Source organism: Porites lutea, chromosome 11 (assembly GCF_958299795.1).
Source record: "Porites lutea chromosome 11, jaPorLute2.1, whole genome shotgun sequence".
Classification (NCBI taxonomy): Eukaryota; Metazoa; Cnidaria; class Anthozoa; order Scleractinia; family Poritidae; genus Porites; species Porites lutea.
Window position 1 is genome coordinate 19,667,509 of NC_133211.1, and position 20,188 is coordinate 19,687,696.

Here is a 20,188-nt window from a genome sequence, read left to right on the forward strand (position 1 = left end):
AAATACCAAACCATTTTACTTAAATAGTTTTTTGGTCTGAAAGGTGCGGTTTATTATGAAGCCATAGCAACGGTGACATTTTCACATGTGAAGATAACAATCATGTTATTTTCACATGTGAAGATATCACGTTTTCGCGCGAAAGCTCACTTGGTTTTTCATTGGTGTTTATATAGTAAAATTTTTTCCACCCTTGCTTCTGGTTACACCTTAGGGCCTGTTTATGTGAGGTGAGCCAGCCCAGTAAGCCGGGCTGATCCGCTTTATAAAAGCAGGCGGGCTGGCCCTCTTGCTGAGAAATACGCTCTGAAAAACATTTTTACCATATTCGCAAAACCCACGAGACAATGGCTGCATGGTAACTATGTCCATATTGAACTAAGGCCCCGTTCACACTTATTCGCTGAGCATTTTCAGCGAAAACTCATCGATTTAAAAATGCTCTTGAAAGTGGAGCAAAACTAAACCGCGTACATATCATATTAGTGTGGACGGTCGAGAACGGTCGAAAAACGCATCAAAATGAAAGCGATGACCAAAATATCGCAGTTGCGTGTGTTTCTAGATCCCTTTGTGTCATGCGCATGGAATTCTATCGTTTTCGAACGTTTTATTCGAAAACGCATCACAACGGTAGTGTGGACGCGAATTGATCGATGGGTTTTTGATGACAACGAAAACGCATACTTTCGACAAAGCATTAGTGTCGACAGGGACTGAAGCTGATAAAGAACGAACAAAAGGAAAAAATGATTTACTTTCCCAAGGCTCAAACTTTTACCAGATGAACTCAATAACTGTTTTCAAAAATTGATAAACTCCTTCTGTTTTTTTTAAATAAGAAGCGAAAAGACTACCTATTTCCCGCGAGAGGTCCGTTAGTCAAATGCCCTTCGAACAAAGTCAATTCATATCTCTGCTCGGCGGACCAAAGATAGCTGGCTCTGTGAAGAGCAATTTCGCGCGACTTTTGCTGCTTTAGTTTTAAAGAAAAGTTTTAGCGGCTGATGTAGCAGCGATTTTAGGCGCAAGTTTTTTTTGGCAATTTTGTTCGAATTTTCGTAATCTTTATAATGTAGCAAGTTCCGTAGGCTTGTATAATGAACGCACTGATCGTCTTGGTTCTGTCTTAGTTAGCTATCGCGCAAAGGGCCTCGCCGCTGGATTACAAGAGGAAAAATTCGCTTCTGGAAACGGATTCACTGAATCAGGCCTGTTTAATGCGCCTCTGCCGTAACAATCGCAATAGTTCTTGCATCCTTTGAGCTACAGTTATATCTTCTTTACTCTCTACCATGAATGCAACTAAAAATTTTTGGCAAACATTTTTCTAAATTTCGCGCAAAAAAGTGCGGGGAGGAGGGCAAGTTCCCCCCAGCACCTCCGCCTGTTAAGGGATAACATTTTTGAAACTTTTAGGGATAAGGGATATCTGTTCTAAGAGTCTGAACTGTTGTCTCCATTACGTTCTTTTCAGATTGCGCAAAAGATGATAGAACAACAGTTGGGAGACGACTTGCATCAAAAAATTAAAGACAACAGAACATACCACAACGTGTCTTATTACGCGAGCTTCTACTCTGATGCTGATTATGGCACCACACATCTGGCTGTTTTGGCCGAAAACGGTGACGCAGTTTCTGTGACATCCACTATCAATTACAGGTTAGTTTAGTGAAAGACCAGGGCTCCAAGTCAACGTTCATCCTGAACACCGCATTTATTCGAGTTGACGTCGAGAATAGTAAATTAGTCCGAAACTTTTTGCATATCCTGTAGGTAAAGAAGGTGACAACCATCGCTGCCTTAAGGTAAAACATCGGCAGTTGGCAGATTTGAGAGGAAACTGTAGATATTGCAATAATTTCTTGGGTGCTCTATAAAATCTCATTAAAAAAAATCATTTTCGCCAATCAGTATTTTGACTTTCGACTTTTTCGATTCAAAAAGTCAAATTACTGATGACTCCACATAAATCCTTCTAAAATAGGCCTGGATCGTAAACGTTACGATCCTGCGATCCAAGCCAATTTTAGACGGACACTAACAGCCCGATTTTTGGCAAGGGGGCTTTTTTCGTCTGACTTGTTCTTTTTGAACATGCTAACCAATCCCATAATTTCAGAAATTTGAATTTTTGTGACGTCGCACTTCTCCTCTCTATACAATTTAGTTTTACGTCATGTCATGCTGTATTTTACACTTAATGTCAGATCCCGAGGGAAACAGCCAGTTTTGTTTTCCGGAGAGTCCTGATGTTTCCCGAGACGATGTCAAGGGAACATCAGGACTCGAGGAAAACAAAACTAACTGCTTTCCCGAGGAACCTGACGTTAAGTGTTTTTTTAGTATTTCTAAACTTTCAATTCAACGTACTTCAAAAGAGTCGACTTGCTACTTATAAGAACCCAAATTTAATTCTCAAAACCACTGAATGAATGATTTACAAAGTACTTTCCTTATATTATCTGCATCTTTTTCCTCCACTAGCTGCTATTTCTCTTCTGGAATAACTTTGAAAATCGTTGCTTTTTAGCTTGAGGCTTCATGTTTGTGTTGTTGTGTTTTCACGAAAAGAAAACTGGCAGTGTTTTTCCCGCCTTCTGTCACGCCACTTTCCACCATGCCTTAATCACGTGCTGTACTGTATCCCAAGCGGGGTACATTGCTTAATGTATCACGATCGGGATACAGTTGATTTTAGTCAAGTCCGTGTGACCAAGAATCAGCCAACGGCTGTCCCTGTTTAGTTTAGTGAAAGTCTAGGAATATAACAATTAGTTTTATGCCATGTCATGTTATGCAGTGCAGTGCAATGTAATCAAGTGTAATACATTGCACTGCAACGAGACGCAACGCGTTGCAATGCAATGCAATGTAATTTAATGTCGCGGATGAGAGGACGACAGGTGTCCTTTTTACATTATACATGAACAGTAAGCTTGAACGTCAGCATACGATGGCGCCACTAGCTGCTCTTATGGGTCCATTTGCGAGCTATCTGCATGAGATGTGTGATAAGTGAAGTGATATAACAGGCGAACAGGTAGACCGCACAATGCATGAGGCAATCTCGCACGGATGATCTGGGCTGCATGCCTTAGTGGTCCATTAATAATCGATCGACACGTCACTTGCATGAGCTGCGCATGAAATGTTATGGCGATATAATAAACTCGGTCTGAGCAATCACAGTGTGATTCCCTTTTGCATCTTTAAAGAGATGTACGTTGAGACCCAATGAAGTACGTTGTACTTAACCCATGCGATATGATATATTCCATATTAATATTAATATCAATATTAATTAATGTAGAAGTTCGTGTGCGGTTTCTGTCCTCGTGTACCTTAACACAAGGACCAAACAGCAAACTCAACACATACAGTCTAGTCTCTCAAAGGGCGCTTTTCATTTGTCAGAACTGACCTGCCAGACCATTTCCGTCGTAATGAGAAATTCACTTTTAATGAAAGCTATCAAGCCAGATCAGTCAAATCTTAAATAGCATCCACGAAGCAGAAAATCGTTTTTCATCAAAAACTCTTGGAAAAAGCCTGTTTCATTTTCAAAATGACCGGTCCGTCAATGGCCCGGCCGGCCAGTTTTAACATTTGGAATTGAAAGCGCCCTAAGAAGGACACCTTTGGGACCGGCTCTATAAACTGAGGATATGTCTGTCTTAGAGAGGTGTTCATCCAAAAGAGCGTCAACTAAAGAGAGTAAAGTAAAACAGGAACCAACTCTAGGCGTCCGTTTTTAGTGAGGTGTCTGCCTTGGTAAGTATTTTTGTTGAACAAGAAGCTGTGATTTTGCCGTTTACAAGCCAATTTATTCGTGAACGCTAAGTTCCATAGCGCTTAAGGAAGCGTAATTAGCATTATTAACAAAATGAACTATACAGCCATGACACAGTCCGAGGTGTCCGTCTTATACTAGAGTCAACTGGCGTCGACGGGCTTCAGAAATTAAGCGCCTTTAATAGCTAGGCTTGTCAATCGTTTATTCTCAACACAGCAATTTCTATCACAGAGGAAAACGGCACTGCACTGCATAAGGCGGCACTTAGAGTTGGTCCTTGCCTTTTCTTACTCCTTTTAGTGGACTCTCTACAAGATAGACATCTCTCAAAAAGGGCAGATTCCTTCGTAGAGCGGGTCCCAAAGGTGAGACTCTAAGAGAGAGTTGACTATATAATGACAATTTCTATGTAGTATGGTACACCAGGAGAGTACCGTTATGAGAAAAGTGTTCACGAACATGACGTGTATCTTGACAGATTTGGATGCAAGTTTCGATCAAACCGCACGGGGATTATATACAATAATGGCAGATTTTGATATTCCCAACAACGACACAGCGATTGATGGTGTTTATCCATCTGAGGTTAATTTTCCCCAGCCAGGCAAGCGGCCATTCTCGTCCATGTCTCCAGCCATTTTGACGAACGATACAGGTGACGTACAGCTTATTATTGGTGCGTCTGGCGGCAAAAGGATTACCACGGCTGTCTCACTGGTATGACAAAACCAATCACTAGAAATATCTAAAGAGAAATAAACATGTCCCCCCATAGGACACTTGGACACTGGATTCCCGCTGGGGATTCCGGAATCCAAACGTTGGCGGGATTCCGGACTCTTCAAGCAAAAAAATCTTAATTACCTCAATTGGGGTGAAACGTGCGGGAGATTTTGCAGTGCAAGCGTATTTTCCTGGCGAGCGGACGCTCGGAACTTGTTTTCTCACAGTCTTTGATTTTGAAATCAGGGAAAAGTTAATTGGGACGGGTTAAAATAGTGCCGAGGTAAGGAGGCGGTATTTTACGTTGAAGCCATATTTGTTACTCGAGATCCATAGTAGTTAGAGAACTCCATATAGTCCTCCATATCAGGGATTAAAACTGTCTACGACGCAGGCTACGGGGCGGGTTGGGCATTTGACTCTTCCCAACTACTCGCGCATAGTTAGGAGGTGTTCGTATTAAGCAGGTGTCCGTTAAGCGGGATTCGACTGTATCAGTGATTTTAGTAGGCATCTTTCATTCTGAAAGCAAAGGAACCCTGAGGAAAACATAAAGAGCGATTTATAGGGTGGGAATAAGACGAAAGGACGAAGGAGGGAGGGGTTGGGGTTTAGGCAAGAAAATACCTTATTACAGTCGAATATCCGCATATTCGACTGTACGTATCCGAAATAACGAGGTTTGAGTGTATAGGAAATTAACACCAAGAAAGAGGAGTATTTTATCAGGGTGGAGGTCCACTAGTGTGAAACTGTGAAGTATCCTAGAAGTGGCAAAGATTTTTCACATGAATCCCTTCATACTCTTAGGGAAAGTACCAAGACGAAAGTTTTCTTTTCAGATTATACGTTTAACTTCGGTTTCTGTTGGCTCACCAATTAAATCATGTTTCTTTGTGAATTTCCATCATTTCCTCTTTTGCATAAATTCTCTTTATCTGAAAGTAGTTCTATACTAAATTCGCGTTAATTTAAGTCGCGTTAATTTCCAATACCTTAATTTCATGGAGCGTTAATTTACTATTAATACTGAGGTATGGCGTTTTCACGCCTACCTTCCCCTTTCCCCCCCCCCCCTCCCCCCGATATCGTAGATCTATTAAAAAACACCTCAGCTCTCCATGAAAAAACCAACCAACCATCTCTCGTTCCAATAATTTTAGTTAATTCTTGAGCTTTACATCTGTAGTTTGACGGATGATTACTTCCAAATCCTACTGCGTCACTATTTATGTTAAGAGGTAAATTGCTCAGTTCCTCACGCACCGTTTGCTTATCATGCATAGGTATTGATGAACAAGCTTTGGTTTGGAAGGGACCTATCACAGGCAGTGGACGATCCTCGAATTCACGAAGAACTTGTACCAAAAATGGATGTAGAAGTTGAAAACAAAAAAGACTATCGTCTTCCTGAGGACATACAAGATGGCTTAAGAGCGCTTGGACACAATGTTACTGAAGGAACTGCTTTCGCTGTGGTACAAGCTGTATATCGCGCAAAATATGATGAAGGCATTTACGCAAAGTCTGACAAAAGAAAATTTGGAGCTCCGTCGGGAGTCTAACATGTTTGCCCTAAGCTATGATAAAAAAGACCGTAAAATTTCAGGTTATAACGCTCCCCTTCCCCCGGCTCCAGATATAAGCCCGCCTACTGTTTACGGTTCCCAATACATGCAAACGAAAGAACCCGCCTATAAGCAGTATAAGCCCACCGCTTCTACCAGCACACACACCGGTTACAATTCATCCTTTTCTTCTTTTTTTTTTCCTCACGGTACCGGGTAACCTACGAGTAACAGACAACGACCTCTTCAACCTTTTCTTCTCTTTTCCACCCCCGTTTCCTCACTCCTCCAAGAGTTTGCTCGTATAGGGTACGTACCGGGCATTTATTTGGGTGTGTTTGTTTTTTGCTCACGACATCTAAAATTGAATATTTTCCTGTTCTATTTCTAAATCCACCCATTAGCCACCACCACCCCCCTTTCGCCTTCTCATTTACTGGCCCGCTCTCCCCAATCCCCCTCCCTTTTTTTCTTCCTCCCAATCCCTCCCTACCCCTTTTGACGCCTGCTAGTCAGGCTACTCATTTACCACCCCACCCAAAAGCCGTTAAGAAGTTGTAACCAGAATTTTACGGTAACTTCCTTTTTCCTGTAATGACAATAAGACAAATTTTGTCATAACTTATGGCGCTAATTAATAGTTAATTACAAAATACCCCCTCCTCTAATGTTATCTTAACAGACTACTTTCAACTATGGATAACAACCACTCTACACTCCACTTTTACCACCATCACCTCCGCAACCTCTCCCGTGCAACAATTGTTCAGCAACGACTTCAACTTTTTAATTCTTTCAACGGCGACGCTTTTTATCCACTTTCTGTTTGGCCACAAGATTTTAAGTTAATTTTCTGGAAAAAACCGATCAGCGACAAGGACGCTTTCAAACTGTTTTTATTTTTAATTGGCAATGGCTGTTCACCCCACCTCACTTCACACTGGATTCTGACGTCACAACACTGGACCACTGACAAAAAGGCAGAAAAACGTGCCCGCCAGCTAGACTTTCTTCTCAACAACATGGACAACAAATCACACATCTGGTTTTACTTGATCTGCACTCTGAAGAATGGCTTTACCTTAATGGACAAACAAGATCGACTAACAATTAACGACTAACCTTTTTAAATTCTCTTTCGAAAAAATATCTTTTAAAAAATTACAAGTTGTATTCCTTATAATAAATTCTTATTAATGTCAGCGTACACAAATGAGCGACTAACAACTAACCATTTAAATTCTCTTTCAATTACATTTTTGTTATAATTCAAGTTATACTACTTATAACAGTTTCATCATGAAAGTTCTTATCCTGTACATTTCTTTAACCCCCCTTCCCCCCCTTTTTTTATGGGAGCTTACATGTGACATTTTCCTTTAATTAATTCTTATCTTGTATTTTATCCGATAATTTAAAGTATTATCCATTTTTTAAAAATTATTTCAGAATTTTTGTAACTCTGCAGATGTCGCTATAGTTACTGGAGAAACTACTGAGTCAATTTCAACTCTTATTGAAAAGAAAAATTTTCAGAGTCAATAATTCCTTGAGTTTTTTTAAGAACGAATATATTTCAATCTCATCTTAACTATTTCAATGATTCGGTAAATTTTTAAGAACGACTATACATTAACAATTATGTGAAGCTCATATAGTGGTTTTACTATATCAATTAACAAACCATCTGGCTTATTGTAATTTGTTTTCACCAAAGAAGCATTTTTACGTTTTCATTTTTTCACAAACATGTTTGTTACTTATAATTATTTTTGAAGAGAAAATTACACATTAAAGTTATTGAAGTAATTCCTTTGATTTTTTTTCCTTTGTTTACCCTAGAGTCTCTCCTTTATGATTCATTTATTTTATTTTATTTCACTCTTTCTATCATTTATTTTATTTCATTTTATTATTGTAAATTTTTGTTTTTATTTTTATTATTATTATTCATTTTATTTTATACTTAGGGCTTTTTATGGACACTGGTTTAGCCGTCATTAGTATAATTCGATTGCAGGATCTTAATATCTCTGCATAATGGAATTCTTAATTTTATAGAATTTTGAACTTTTATTATTAATTATATCTATTTCCTCTTCTTTTATGTAAGGTTAAGTTACTTCTATTTTTTAGAATTTGTAAATGAATAGTTTTTTCTATCTTCACTTATAATATATAGGATTGTTTTTGTTCTCTAATGAAGGACGAGGGGTTTCTTTTGTAACGGATGGAATTGTAGATAGTGTTTTTGATGAATTAATTAGATTTTTTGTAACAGCAGGTTGATTGTAAATAGGATTTTAATTGAGGTTTTGTAATAAAGATTCTTTTCTCTTCATTTTATTTTATTTTATTTTATTTTATTTTAATTTTTTTTTTCCTCCTCTCTCTTCTTTATTTTTAACTTTCGAAGAGGTTGACATGACTGCTTTGCAGTTTGCCGGTCCCTCTTTTCCCCTTTCACCTTCCTATCATCCCTGTTATTATTTTACCTTCTAACCCCTCATCCTCTTATACTTATCCTAACTCTATTTTGAGGTTGACATAGCTGTTTGACAGTTTGCCAGTCCCTCAATACTTATTCTTTTTATTTTTCAACTAATATATTTTATTTAATCCTATCCTTATTAGAATTTCAGTAATTATTACTTTCTACCTAATAAATTTTTGCACTTCTTTGAGGTAGACATAGCTGCTCTGCAGTTTGCCCGTCCCTCATTATCAGTGCTAATCTTAACATCTAACTTTTCTGTTCTGTTTGTATACACACAACACCCTTGTATACACACACCCTCCCTCCCCACCTTACCCACTATTTTAGTGGAGACTTGGGAACCCTTTCATTAGGGATTCCATACCACACCTGTAATGCCCCAAAGGTTGCTAGATATATCTACTGTCCCCTTTTTTTTTTTTTTTTTACAAAGAAACGGTTCGGCCGTAGACGCAACCATCGCCGCTATGTTTTGTCTTGGAGTTATAAACATGCACTCTTCTGGAGTTGGTGGCGGTGGAGTGATGCTGGTTTACAGTCGAAAACTCAAGAACGCTAAGGTTATCGACTTTAGAGAGACTGCTCCGGCAGCGACAACGTCTGATATGTTTACTGGGGAAGACATGTCTAAACGCGGTTGGTGCTCTTATTATATTCTTTTTTGTTTTCTATTACCAGGACGTTTTGAGATCTATAATATTTGGCTATATTTAGAAGATAATGAGGGACTCCGAGGAGAGTTGTTTGTTCCATTTCCCTCAATTACAGTAATTAATAACCGTGTTATTTTGATTTTAGATCTTAACTAGCCTCTCCAGGGGGGTACTCCCTTATATAAGCTATATTGTTATGTGCCGCCCCATCGGGTAGGGTTTTTGCGCTGTTTTGGTCTGAAAACGGGTATAGACTTTGCCTATTTTGGTCTGGAATCGGGTATGGTTTTTAAGGGAACTACGGGAGTCTATGAACGTATTTATCGTTTATATTCCAAATTAGTAAGAAACAAAGAGAAATATGCGAATTCGCAATGGATTTGAAGAGTTTTTTGTTTGCGCTATAATCTTAGCAATGATAACATAATTTCTGCCTAAAGGCCAGGTCTGAAAACGGGTATGGATTTTACAGGTCTGGTTTGAAAACGGGTGTGGAAAATTCCATTTTTAGGTCTGAAATAGGGTCAGGATTTGGAGAACCGGGCGGCACACCCCTACCAAGAATTCCCAGGAGGACCACCCGGGCTATTACCCCCCTCGAATACTAGTTGGTAAGCTGGGAGAGGAGATGTCCAGCTAAGGGAGGTATCCTTTTATTAGCGCAGGTTCGGCTGTAATAAAAATAGAGAACGCCAGAGAAGGGGCCTTTTATCTTTAACCGTGTTGGAGCAGCCTGCGAGAAAGCTCTCCCCTTCGAGCGAGAGGGGATATCGGCACACTCGTACCCTTTAGCTATTCACATGTGTTTTCGGAGGTCGGGGGTGTGTTAGACCTAGGCGCGTGGGTAGACTTTCTCAAAGTCCTTCGCTTCTCATTTCGGGTTTCGGTAGTTGGCCCCAGCGCGAAGGACTTTTATCCCCTGCAGCGCGCCAAATTTACAGGAGGAATTTTCCTCCCGTTTGATGCATTTGGTAAAACCCAGATAGCCGCCCGTTACTAGGCAATCAATCATCTCGGTCATACAGGCGACTGTGATCAGACTACAAATTTCGTGTGGAAAAACCGTGGATCGAGACAAGCGAGGAGCCGAGCAGTACATTTTTTTTACGGAATCGGCGCTATCTTCGACTATTTTGGATTTGCAAGTGAGTTGAATAATCTATTTCAATGGTTTCAAAATTTGTTTTGAATTGGAAAAATTTTTTTGCTCTATAAATATCGTGTTGTTCTGTTGCCTACGGCGACTTGTCGTGTTCGCCTGAAACGTAACTTGGAGAATTCTTTTACTAAATTAAAATTTTGATTGTGTTTGCTCTCTCACTTCCACACATAATAGGGATTTAAATTACGGCATAAGCGCGACGTGCTTACTATCATTGTTAATAGAATATGTTGGACATGAGGATGATTTTAATGATTCATAAATTCAAGTATAACTGAAGGCGAATTTAACCCGGAATTAATTTGCAATTGCTTAAATTGATATTTACGACTGCGTTGCCTGTGTACAGCCGCTTCCTACCCATATTCTCCTACCCAATCTCCACAAATAGACCTCTTTAGATTGTATGATTTGATTTCTCAATGCAGTTATATCGGGGAACTGTTTTCACTCAAATTTCTATCAAGTTTCTTTCAAAACATAACAAAACAAACCAGCTAAAGAGGTCTATTGACCTGCTTTCAATATATGGGTCTTCATAGCTCAGTTGGTAGAGCACTGAAGTGCTAACACAGGGGCCATGAGTTCGAATTACGTTGAACCTCTGAAATTTTTTTCGGGTTAATTTGCTTTATTAAAGGCACTTCATTAGCAATGTATGAAAACAAAACTTTCTTATCGGGCTGCTATATTGGAACAAAATTTGGCAGACGTTATTTTTTCCCCCAGTCTCTTCCGTTATCTTCTCGCTCCGTGACTCGTTACTCCAAAAGCAAATACGGAGTGCGAATCTGAGTTATCGTGGGGATCTCACCCAACCGTTTCGCTCGCAAAAGGGGTTAGTAGGAAATGCAACTGCGCACAGAGTTTTATTTTCGTTTTGCGTCCCATAGATCGAGACAACGCCCCCGCTCAAATCTCTCCTCCTTTTTGCAAAATTAATTTGGATAATTTTCTTTTTCGCTCGCCGCGCTCTGAGGAAAAAAGGACCACTGCTTGCGGTATAGAGAGAACTTGACACCCCTCGAGACACGCTTTGCCCGCCGTTCGCCTGGGTACTTGCTCACAGTTTCGTGCTGGAGCTATAACGTTTTTTTTTTTTCTAGACCGTTTTGCTATCGCTATTCCCGGGGAGGTTCACGGCCAATACAGGGCGTGGAGGGAATACGGAAGATTACCGTGGAAGGATCTGGTCCAACCTGCCATCGATTTAGCCAGTAAAGGGTTTCCAATAAGCACCGCCGTTGCCGATGCCTTAAGTGAAGATATGGTAGAGAAAATAAAAGAGGATAACGGGTTAAGGTGAACCATAACTATTTTCAGGAACCGATTAAGTAATCGGCTCCTGCTATTATTCATCACAATTTTTCGTGTTTTCTTTTTGGCAAACTGCGCCTGAGATTTCAGAGGCGTGCGCGTCGGATATCTGTTTTCAAAGTATTCTTTGCTAGGATCAGTTTGAAATGAGCCGTAGACAAACCGTGGTAGGCTCCCAGTTGCAAAAAAAACTTCTTTGTTTTGACTCTGTAGGACGTAAAAAAGACATACACACACAAGGGGCATAGCAAGTCTCAGGCAGTGAGCACGCTCATGATACTGCTTCAGGAGAGTGCTTTAACTGTTGCCGTTAAACAGAATATGGGTATGAGACCTCCAGAATAACTGCAGATACAGTGCCTTATTTAGCATTGCTATGATTTTCTTCTCTAATGCTATTTCTTGTAAAATTTCAGGGAACTTCTCCTGGACAAAAATGATAAGCCTCTTAAAGAGGGGACAATAATCAAAAACGAACAGTACGCGATGACGCAGGAAAAAATTCGAGACAACCCCGAGTCTTTCTATAATGGGCCGCTAGCCAAGAGTATCTCACAAGATATAACAGAACTTATTCCAGATGAGCCAAAAAAGGGTCAAGTCACTGAAGAAGATCTGAGGAACTACCAGACAGAGATCAGGGAGCCCCTAGAAAGTGAACTGGCGGGGATGAAAATGCACCTCACTCCTCCCCCTACAAGTGGCGCTGTACTAGGTCTCATCTTAAATATACTGAAAGGTAGGAAGGTGCTCTGTTCTCATTATCATCATCATCACAGCCAGCGTGTTAACTCTTAGAGAGCTTGCTTGCAGGCCACCACTACCACCACTACCAACACTACCACCACCACCACCACCACCACCACCATCATCATCATCATTATCATCATCATCCTTGTCATCATCATCATTGATCATCAACAACAACGGCATTCATAAACCTACAGGATGTCCACTAACTAGAGATTTCCTTACTTTGTAGTTGTACAGCGCAGCAAGGCAACCTGCAACGGAACTTCCATTGAGCATTCATTCATAAACATTAATTTATCAGCAACGCAAGTTTAAACGAGTTGCAGACAGCGTGTGTATGCAGCTGCCTCGTGAAACGCCGGTCCCCAGTGGTCCCGATACTAGCGGTGGGGAGTGATGTCAGGGGCGGCTATATTTGCAGCCTAAGCTGCAGCAACCTTGAATTTAAACAACGCTACAAGAAAGAATTATTGCTGCGAGCCTCCATTAATCTTTGTGTCTCGCGTGGTTCTTTGAAGGCCCTGTCGCTATATAGGCGTTACAGTCTTGATTTTTGTATCAGGATGATTTTTAGCGGAAATGGCCTGCGGTATCGTTATAACTAAATTTACAGTCCTAACACACCGGTGCACCCATTGCATCATTCTAATAGCGTTACGTTAAGTTTCGCATATTGTGGCGCGCAAACAGTTTTAAATTATTTTCGTATGACTATAAACTGGCTAATATAGACCCAAATCACTAAGAACTTGTGATTTTAGGACTCCCTTGTAGTCCTTTATCCTACAACTATTAATTGACCCAATAAAAAGTCAATAACTAGCACAATATGTAAACTAAGTCCGTTCATCGTTTCTCAGACGATGTTTTGCAGCCCAGCATCTGCTCTCACCAATATACTTACAATTATACTATAAACCTCTAGTTTTACACTTATTTAAAGTAGAAAAGCTTTATTTTATAGGTTACAATATGACTTCGTCGGCTCGTGATGGCACGGATGCCTCGGTGTTGACATATCATCGAATCATTGAAGCTTTCAAGTTTGGTTATGCTTGGCGAAGTCGACTTGGTGATCCTGCTTTTAATATGGATAAGAAAATAAACGAGGTAAGTGAAAGATAATAATTTCCACCCTTGCTCCTCCTTGTTCCCTCTTAAAGGTTTTGTTGTGTTTATTTGGGCAGGCGGATTGGTACGCTTGCCGAGATCTCGGTTTCACCAGCCAGGAACGCGCGGCCTCCGTTCATACATGGCCCATACTTTATTTACGCACAAATTTACGTGCGTACGCATGTTAACATTACGTGACAGTGGAATTCCACCTTTAGACTTGCTAACAGGCGTTCTGTCTTCCAGCCACTGAAGGGAAGGGGAAGCATTGCACGTACGAAGTTTTTAGGGATTAGCATAGGGAATTTCTGTCCGAAATATTCTCCGTACTTTTATCTCAGATTGCACAAAATATGATAGAACAACAGCTGGGCGACAAGCTACGTAAACTGATACAAGATGACCAAACACAAGACAACGTGTCTTATTACGCCCGCCTCTATTCTGATGCTGATTATGGCACCACACACCTGGCTGTTTTGGCCAAAAACGGTGATGCAGTTTCTGTGACATCAACTGTAAATCACAGGTTAGTTCAGTAAAATACAAAGGGGCCTGAAGTCAAAGTTTATCCTGAACACCATATTTAATCAAGTTAACTTTGAGAATAGTGAGGTATAAAAGTTTTTTCATGTCCTATAGATATAACAGCCATCACATGGCTGCCTTGAGGTAAAACGTCGGCAGCATCACATTTGCTAACTTAAAAGGAAACTGCAGATATTGCAATAACTTCTTGGGAGCTCCACGGCGGAATACCTTCTTCGCGACAGGCGTGATAATTTAGGAAGTCATTACAAAGTTTAATTTCTTCCAATCAGCATTTTGTATCGACTTCTTTTTTGAGAGGTCGATGCAAGCTCTCGTTTTTTCCTACCCCCTTCCCCATCAAGAGCTTGTTAACAAGCTATCTATCAGCAAACAGAAAATGCATTTTTACATTCTCTTAAGGGAATAGCTATCTTGTTCGTAATACTTCCACATTTTTGAGTTATATCACTATGCGTAAATTCGATTTTCAAAAGAGAAGTGCATATTCCTTGCCCTTGATGTAGGTGTATAGACTGTCATTCCGCTCTCTCTGTGACAGACACCTATGGTACCAGAACTACAGACTGAACCTGATATGTCCATCGTAGAGAGATGTCCGCCTTGCAGAGATTCTATTAATAATAACGGAAATCCGGAACCATTTCTTATTTTAGTGAGGTTACCGTCTCCTGAAGGAGTCCGTTAAGAGAGTTGGCTGTATAATGCCTTAAAAACAAAGAAAGAAAAGTCAACCCTCCCTTAAAGGGATCCTCCATAAAATGGACACCTCAATAAAATTGGCGCCTACTACTTTTAATTGACTATCTATGAGACGGACACCTCGCTTTGTGGACCCATGGAGTTGGTCCCTGCCTTTGATTACTCCTTTTAATTGACTCTCTATGAGACGGAAACCTCGCTGAAACGGACCCCCATAGTCGTTCCTTGCCTTGCTTCACTCATTAACGTTTATAAGATGGTCGTAGGTGGACTCATGGAGCTGGACGCAGAGGTGTCCGTCTAAGGGAACTTTGACTGTATATTGACAATAGAGAGGGAAAGTTGTTACCTCACGTTGCCATGGTAGCAAAATTTCTGAATGACAACAAACCGAAAATATCACTGAATTCGCACTGTTTCAAACTTCGACGATCTTATTCAGTTTTATTCAATTTGTCAAATGTTGGCGAAATTTTCTGGGGTTAAATCCCAACGGACCGTATCTAAGTTTAGAAAAAGAAAAAGAAAATTTTCGCGTTGCTCTCACATACTTCGTAAAGTGGGTGCGTAAAAGTAGCAAGTCTCATGTCGCAGCCGTGCAACGACGGCTAAGAAACGTACAAAAAGGTGTGATGCACGTGCCGAGTTGTTGTTTTGCTGATATAAACCTATTGCTTTTTCCAGTTCTCTTTGCCGTCCTGACGTCGTTGCTTAAGCTCCCTATCGTTGTGATCCAGAAATTTTGTTACTATGGTAACGTGACGTCACACTTCTCCTTATTACTATAGGTACCGGTACATTAGGAGAGTACAGTCATGAGAAAAGTGTTCACGAACATGACGTGTATCTCAACAGATTCAGATGCAAGTTTCGATCCAACCTCACGGGGATTATATACAATAATCAGATGGCAGATTTTGATAATCCCAACGACACAGAGATTAATGGTGTTTACCCATCTGTGGTTAATTTTCCCGATCCAGGCAAGCGGCCATTCGCGTCCATGTCCGCCGCAATTTTAACAGACAATAAGGGTGACGTACAGCTTGTTATTGGTGCGTCTGGCGGCAAAAGGATCACCACGGCTGTATCACTGGTATGAGAAAAAAAAAAGAATAAGTAGAAGTTTTTGAAGAAACATAAACATGTCGCCCTATGTAAGATAATTCAAAACAGTCTTGGATTATGGACTCCACGCTGTGCATTCCGGATTGGATAGCAGGTACTGTATTGCTGATTCCCTGTCCGCTGGAATTTGCCTGTATTCCCTGAGCTGAATTACAGATCCCAATGCCCAGGATTGCAGATTCCACGAGCAAAAATTTTGCGGATTTTGAAATCCAGATTGCCTTATATGGGGCGATACATGGGGAAATTCTCAGTGCCCTTTTTCCCTGCATTCCTTGATTTAGTTGAAAACAGGGAAAAATTGGGCGGGTTTTAATAGTAGTCAAGCCTGCATTGTACTCAAACTTGTCAAGCGAGACTACAGTAGAAAGAGAATTCGATATAATCGTCTTTATCAGGGGTTAAGACTGTCTGCGACGCAGGTTGGGGGGGGGGGGGGGGCGGGGGGCAGTGGCGGATTAGGGTAAAAGAGCCATTCCATCCTCGCCCCATTTGACTCATCCCAACTAAACTTGCGATGTTTAGTTGCATGGGTATAAGGCGAAAGAACGAAGTGTGGGCTGGGGGAGTATAATGCAGGAATATATGGCGTTTTTTCGGGTATCTTTCCCTTCCTCTCCCGGCCCCGCCCCCAATGTCACAGATCTACGACTATTAGACGTAAAAAACCTCACCCCTCTAAGAGAAACCATGAAATCATCTCTCGTTCTAACAAATCTTGTTAATTCGTAGGCCCTAAACTCTTTCAAGGCAAAGTTTTATGGATTATTACGTTCAAATCCTACCTCTTTACTATTTATGTTAAGAGGTAAATTGCTCAGTTCCTCAGGCACAGTTTACTTATCATGTATAGGTGTTGATGAACATGCTGTGGTTTGGAAAGGACATATCACAGGCAGTGGACGATCCTCGAATTCACGAAGAACTTGTACCAAAAATGGATGTAGAAGTTGAAAACAACAAAGACTATCGTCTTCCTGAGGACATACAAGATGGCTTAAGAGCGCTCGGACACAATGTAACGGTGGCCAAAGAAACTGCTTTTGCTGTGGTACAAGCTGTGTACCGAAAACCTGGAGAAGGCATTTATGCAAAGTCTGACCCAAGAAAATTTGGAGCTCCCGCGGGAGGCTAACATGTTTTCCCCAAACTGTGAATAAAAATATAATCGTAGAATTTTAGGTTATAACGCGCCCCATCTCTAGGTATAAGCCCGCCAACCGTTTGGTGTCCCCAATACGTGCAAACGAAAGAATCTGCCTTGCCTGGTTCCTGTACGGCTTTTCCCAGGCCTTCTCGGTCAATTCACTTCGGTGACGTCTCAGAGGCGAATGGGCGGGAAACGTCTCACTTCTTCGCTCGGACCACGTGACCCGAAAGGCAATGTCCGCGCGGAATAATGAGTCCTAGGGACTAGGCAAGAATACACCTATAAGCCTACGCCTCATACCACCACATACGCCTGTTATAATCCTTTCTTTGCTCCTTTTTTTCCCTCTCCGTTACCGGGTAATCCGCAAGTAAGAGATAACGACTTGTGTCACCTTTTTCATTCTCACTTCCACCCTTGCTTCCTCCCCCCCCCCCCCTCCCACCCCCCCAAGAGCTTGCACTTAGAGTACTTACCAGGTATTTGTTTGGACTTTGAACAGTGCATGTCTTAAGCTCACGATATTCAAACTGAATATATATTATCTTATTCTCTTTCTGTTAGCCACCACCAACCCACTTTCCCGGCCGTCACATTTAACACGCCATCCAAAAGTTCTTACGAAGTTGTAACTAGATTAAGCAGCGTTTTAGCAAAGTAATAAAGCTATATAATCTTTAAACGCCACAACTAAGTGAAAAAAAAACATTTGCAGAAAAGATCACTTTTCCAGGTTTATATTGAAACGCGTGTACGGTAAACGTTATACTTGATTCGAAAATGCTATCAGAAACTCCTCACCCAATTTATTCCTCGTAAATCTTGATGTAATTATAAACAAGCTTTAAAGCAGGAAGAATAGTTTCAAACAGTATATGGTTTTTTGAAAGAGTTTTAACCTAAATCTCATCCCTTTCTACTCTTTACGCGGTAGTTTTAATTCTTGTACACGAATACATCTTTAACATTTGCGATTGATTCAGTCGCTTAAATTCAGGCTTTGGTATCAAGACACCAAATAGAACCTCCATGTTGTTTGTCTACAGACAAAAGACTTGCATGTATTGAGTTAGCAGAGTTACATCCAATAAGATTTGCAAGAGGAGAGGGATCAATTGTGAAGCTCGCATGTTAAAAGGGGCGGGGACGATGGTTTTGTGTTTTTGATAGAAGCTTCCAGTAGAAGACGTTGAAACTCCACGATAAATATCACCCCATACGACTGAGGTAAGTGTACCGGGTAAAGGCGCACTCGAGCCAAAGGCCCAAACGGTTTCTTTCACATGAAGCAGGCTAGGAGTATTGCTACTCCCCCCTGGACGGGATGCTAGACCGCCGCAGGGTTACCCCCAGAAGTATGTCGCCGAAAACCATTTATACACCTGGGAAAAGAGAGACGAAGTGGATTAAAGTTCCTTGTCTAAGGAAACAACGCGACGGGCGAGGCTTGAAACCCGGACCTCCAGATCAGAAGGAGTTTGAGGTACTGACACATGCAGGTAGCAGATAGTTCATAGCTCAACGTTGACTATGTGTTAATATGTACTGTCGAAGTTTGTAATAATCATCGCACTTTGTAATACCCGTCGCAATTTGTAAACCGTGTCGCACTCTGTAATAAAAAGCTGTCTCAATTTGTGATAATTCCATCGCACTTTGTAATAATTTTTTGAGAGTGATTCAACTTACTTCGCAACAGAATCGCGTCGTCTCTATACTTGTTGCGCCCTTGTTAAAGGTTTAGAAAAACTCGGACACAATGTAATAGTGGGAAATGATGCTGTTTTTGCTGTGGTACAAGCTATATAGAAAACCTGGAAGAGGCATATACGCTAAGTCCGACCCGAGAAAATATGGGGTTCCCTCGGGAGTATCCTCAGCCACAAGTTGCTGGGCAACGTTTGTTTTTTGGAGCAACTTTTTGGCGATTTTATGGCAACTGAAAACATATTCCGCTTTTTAGGTCTCATAAGAGCACTCCTTCTTTACCCAACGGCCATTATGGTGATATGGTGCGCATGCGTAAGGTCCAGACCATACTGTATTCTTGTCCCCAGAGCCACTCAACGGTCTCTCGGGACGAGAATACCCATACCGTGGAGTAAAGACCAGTAAATGCTTGGAGTTGGTTTTCCGCGACCATTGCCTTCAGATGGTAAGAAACATTTTCACCAATCTCAGGATCTCGAAAGCTTTTGTAATTATAATGAGTCACGAAAGCTTTAACGAGTCTCGAATTTCCGAATTTTTTCTCAGTTTTTTTTTAACAAGGGTCTCGGCGTCTCGGTGAGTCTGGAATTTTCGAATTCGCCATGAGTATTCATAATCACAGGAAAAGAAGGATGGTGTGGGATCTGTTTGTTTGCACCCATTTAAATGGCCAACCCCAAATTCTTAACAAAGTTGCATAATACGAGGGCTCAGATAGTACCGGTCCACAACGTCAATAAACTTTTGTAGGTTTTCAGTAGCGTTATAGTACAGAAGCAGATTCAGACAAGGGATAATACAATCTTTCTTGGGTCTAATGTTCAAAGAAGCAAACTGAAACACTTTCAAGCGTTCATTAGTATTATTTGAAATGTGTGGATTCGGGATCATTTTCAGTTGATAAGGGGGGGTAGAAACTTGTCTCTATTTTTAAACTACAGTAGTTTTCCCTTGGTAATAATTTCCAACCTTCCTCACATTTTTACGCAAGCATTTTCCTGTAAACTGCATTGTCGGGTTTTTTTTTAACTTCTTAACGCTTCATTGCTTTTTGTATCCAATTTTTATATGAGAACGGCTTTTGATGATTTTCACCAACAAACCTTACAGTTTGCGTAAGTCTGGTTTCCCCGCGAATTAACGTCTGAGGAACGAGCGCAGAAATACTATTTTGATGAAGTGTACTGAGCAAATTTTCAACCAGTCAGAAGCACTACCCAAGTCTGGGTAGTGACGCGTTATCAGAGTGGCGCTGGTTCCGTGGTTTCACGGGGAAACAGGTGATGGCGTCTGGAAAAGTCGTCTGTTTTCTCAGGCTACTTTCTCAGTGGTCAGCTATTTCAAACCGTTGTGAACGTTGTGCA

The 20,188-nt window shown here is 40.9% G+C and overlaps 2 protein-coding genes across 2 annotated transcripts in view; both read left to right on the forward strand.

Moving 5' to 3' along the window:
• The window catches only part of LOC140953306 (glutathione hydrolase light chain 1-like), an 8,199-nt gene extending 1,516 nt beyond the window's left edge, over positions 1 to 6,683 (forward strand). The window contains 4 exon segments of the mRNA XM_073402799.1: positions 1,478 to 1,665; positions 4,278 to 4,325; positions 4,327 to 4,516; positions 5,809 to 6,683. Coding sequence (XP_073258900.1) covers positions 1,478 to 1,665; positions 4,278 to 4,325; positions 4,327 to 4,516; positions 5,809 to 6,087 — 705 coding nt within the window. The 3' untranslated portion in view covers positions 6,088 to 6,683.
• Positions 6,684 to 9,078: 2,395 nt separating this feature from the next.
• LOC140953307 (glutathione hydrolase 1 proenzyme-like) lies at positions 9,079 to 17,534 on the forward strand. The gene is made up of 8 exons (XM_073402800.1): positions 9,079 to 9,223; positions 9,266 to 9,354; positions 11,472 to 11,704; positions 12,136 to 12,458; positions 13,437 to 13,582; positions 13,927 to 14,114; positions 15,692 to 15,932; positions 16,818 to 17,534. The coding sequence occupies exons 1-8, from the start codon at positions 9,079 to 9,081 to the stop codon at positions 17,097 to 17,099; spliced, it is 1,647 nt and encodes a 548-aa protein (XP_073258901.1). The 3' UTR covers positions 17,100 to 17,534.
• Positions 17,535 to 20,188: the final 2,654 nt, after the last annotated feature.

Bases quoted from the DNA above. Each gene is read 5' to 3' on its own strand.
- LOC140953307 (XM_073402800.1), top strand. From the start codon at position 9,079: ATGCACTCTTCTGGAGTTGGTGGCGGTGGAGTGATGCTGGTTTACAGT. The intron at 9,224-9,265 runs GTTGGTGCTCTT...TTCTATTACCAG, and splicing joins GGAAGACATGTCTAAACGCG to GACGTTTTGAGATCTATAAT. The intron at 11,705-12,135 runs GTGAACCATAAC...GTAAAATTTCAG, and splicing joins AAAGAGGATAACGGGTTAAG to GGAACTTCTCCTGGACAAAA.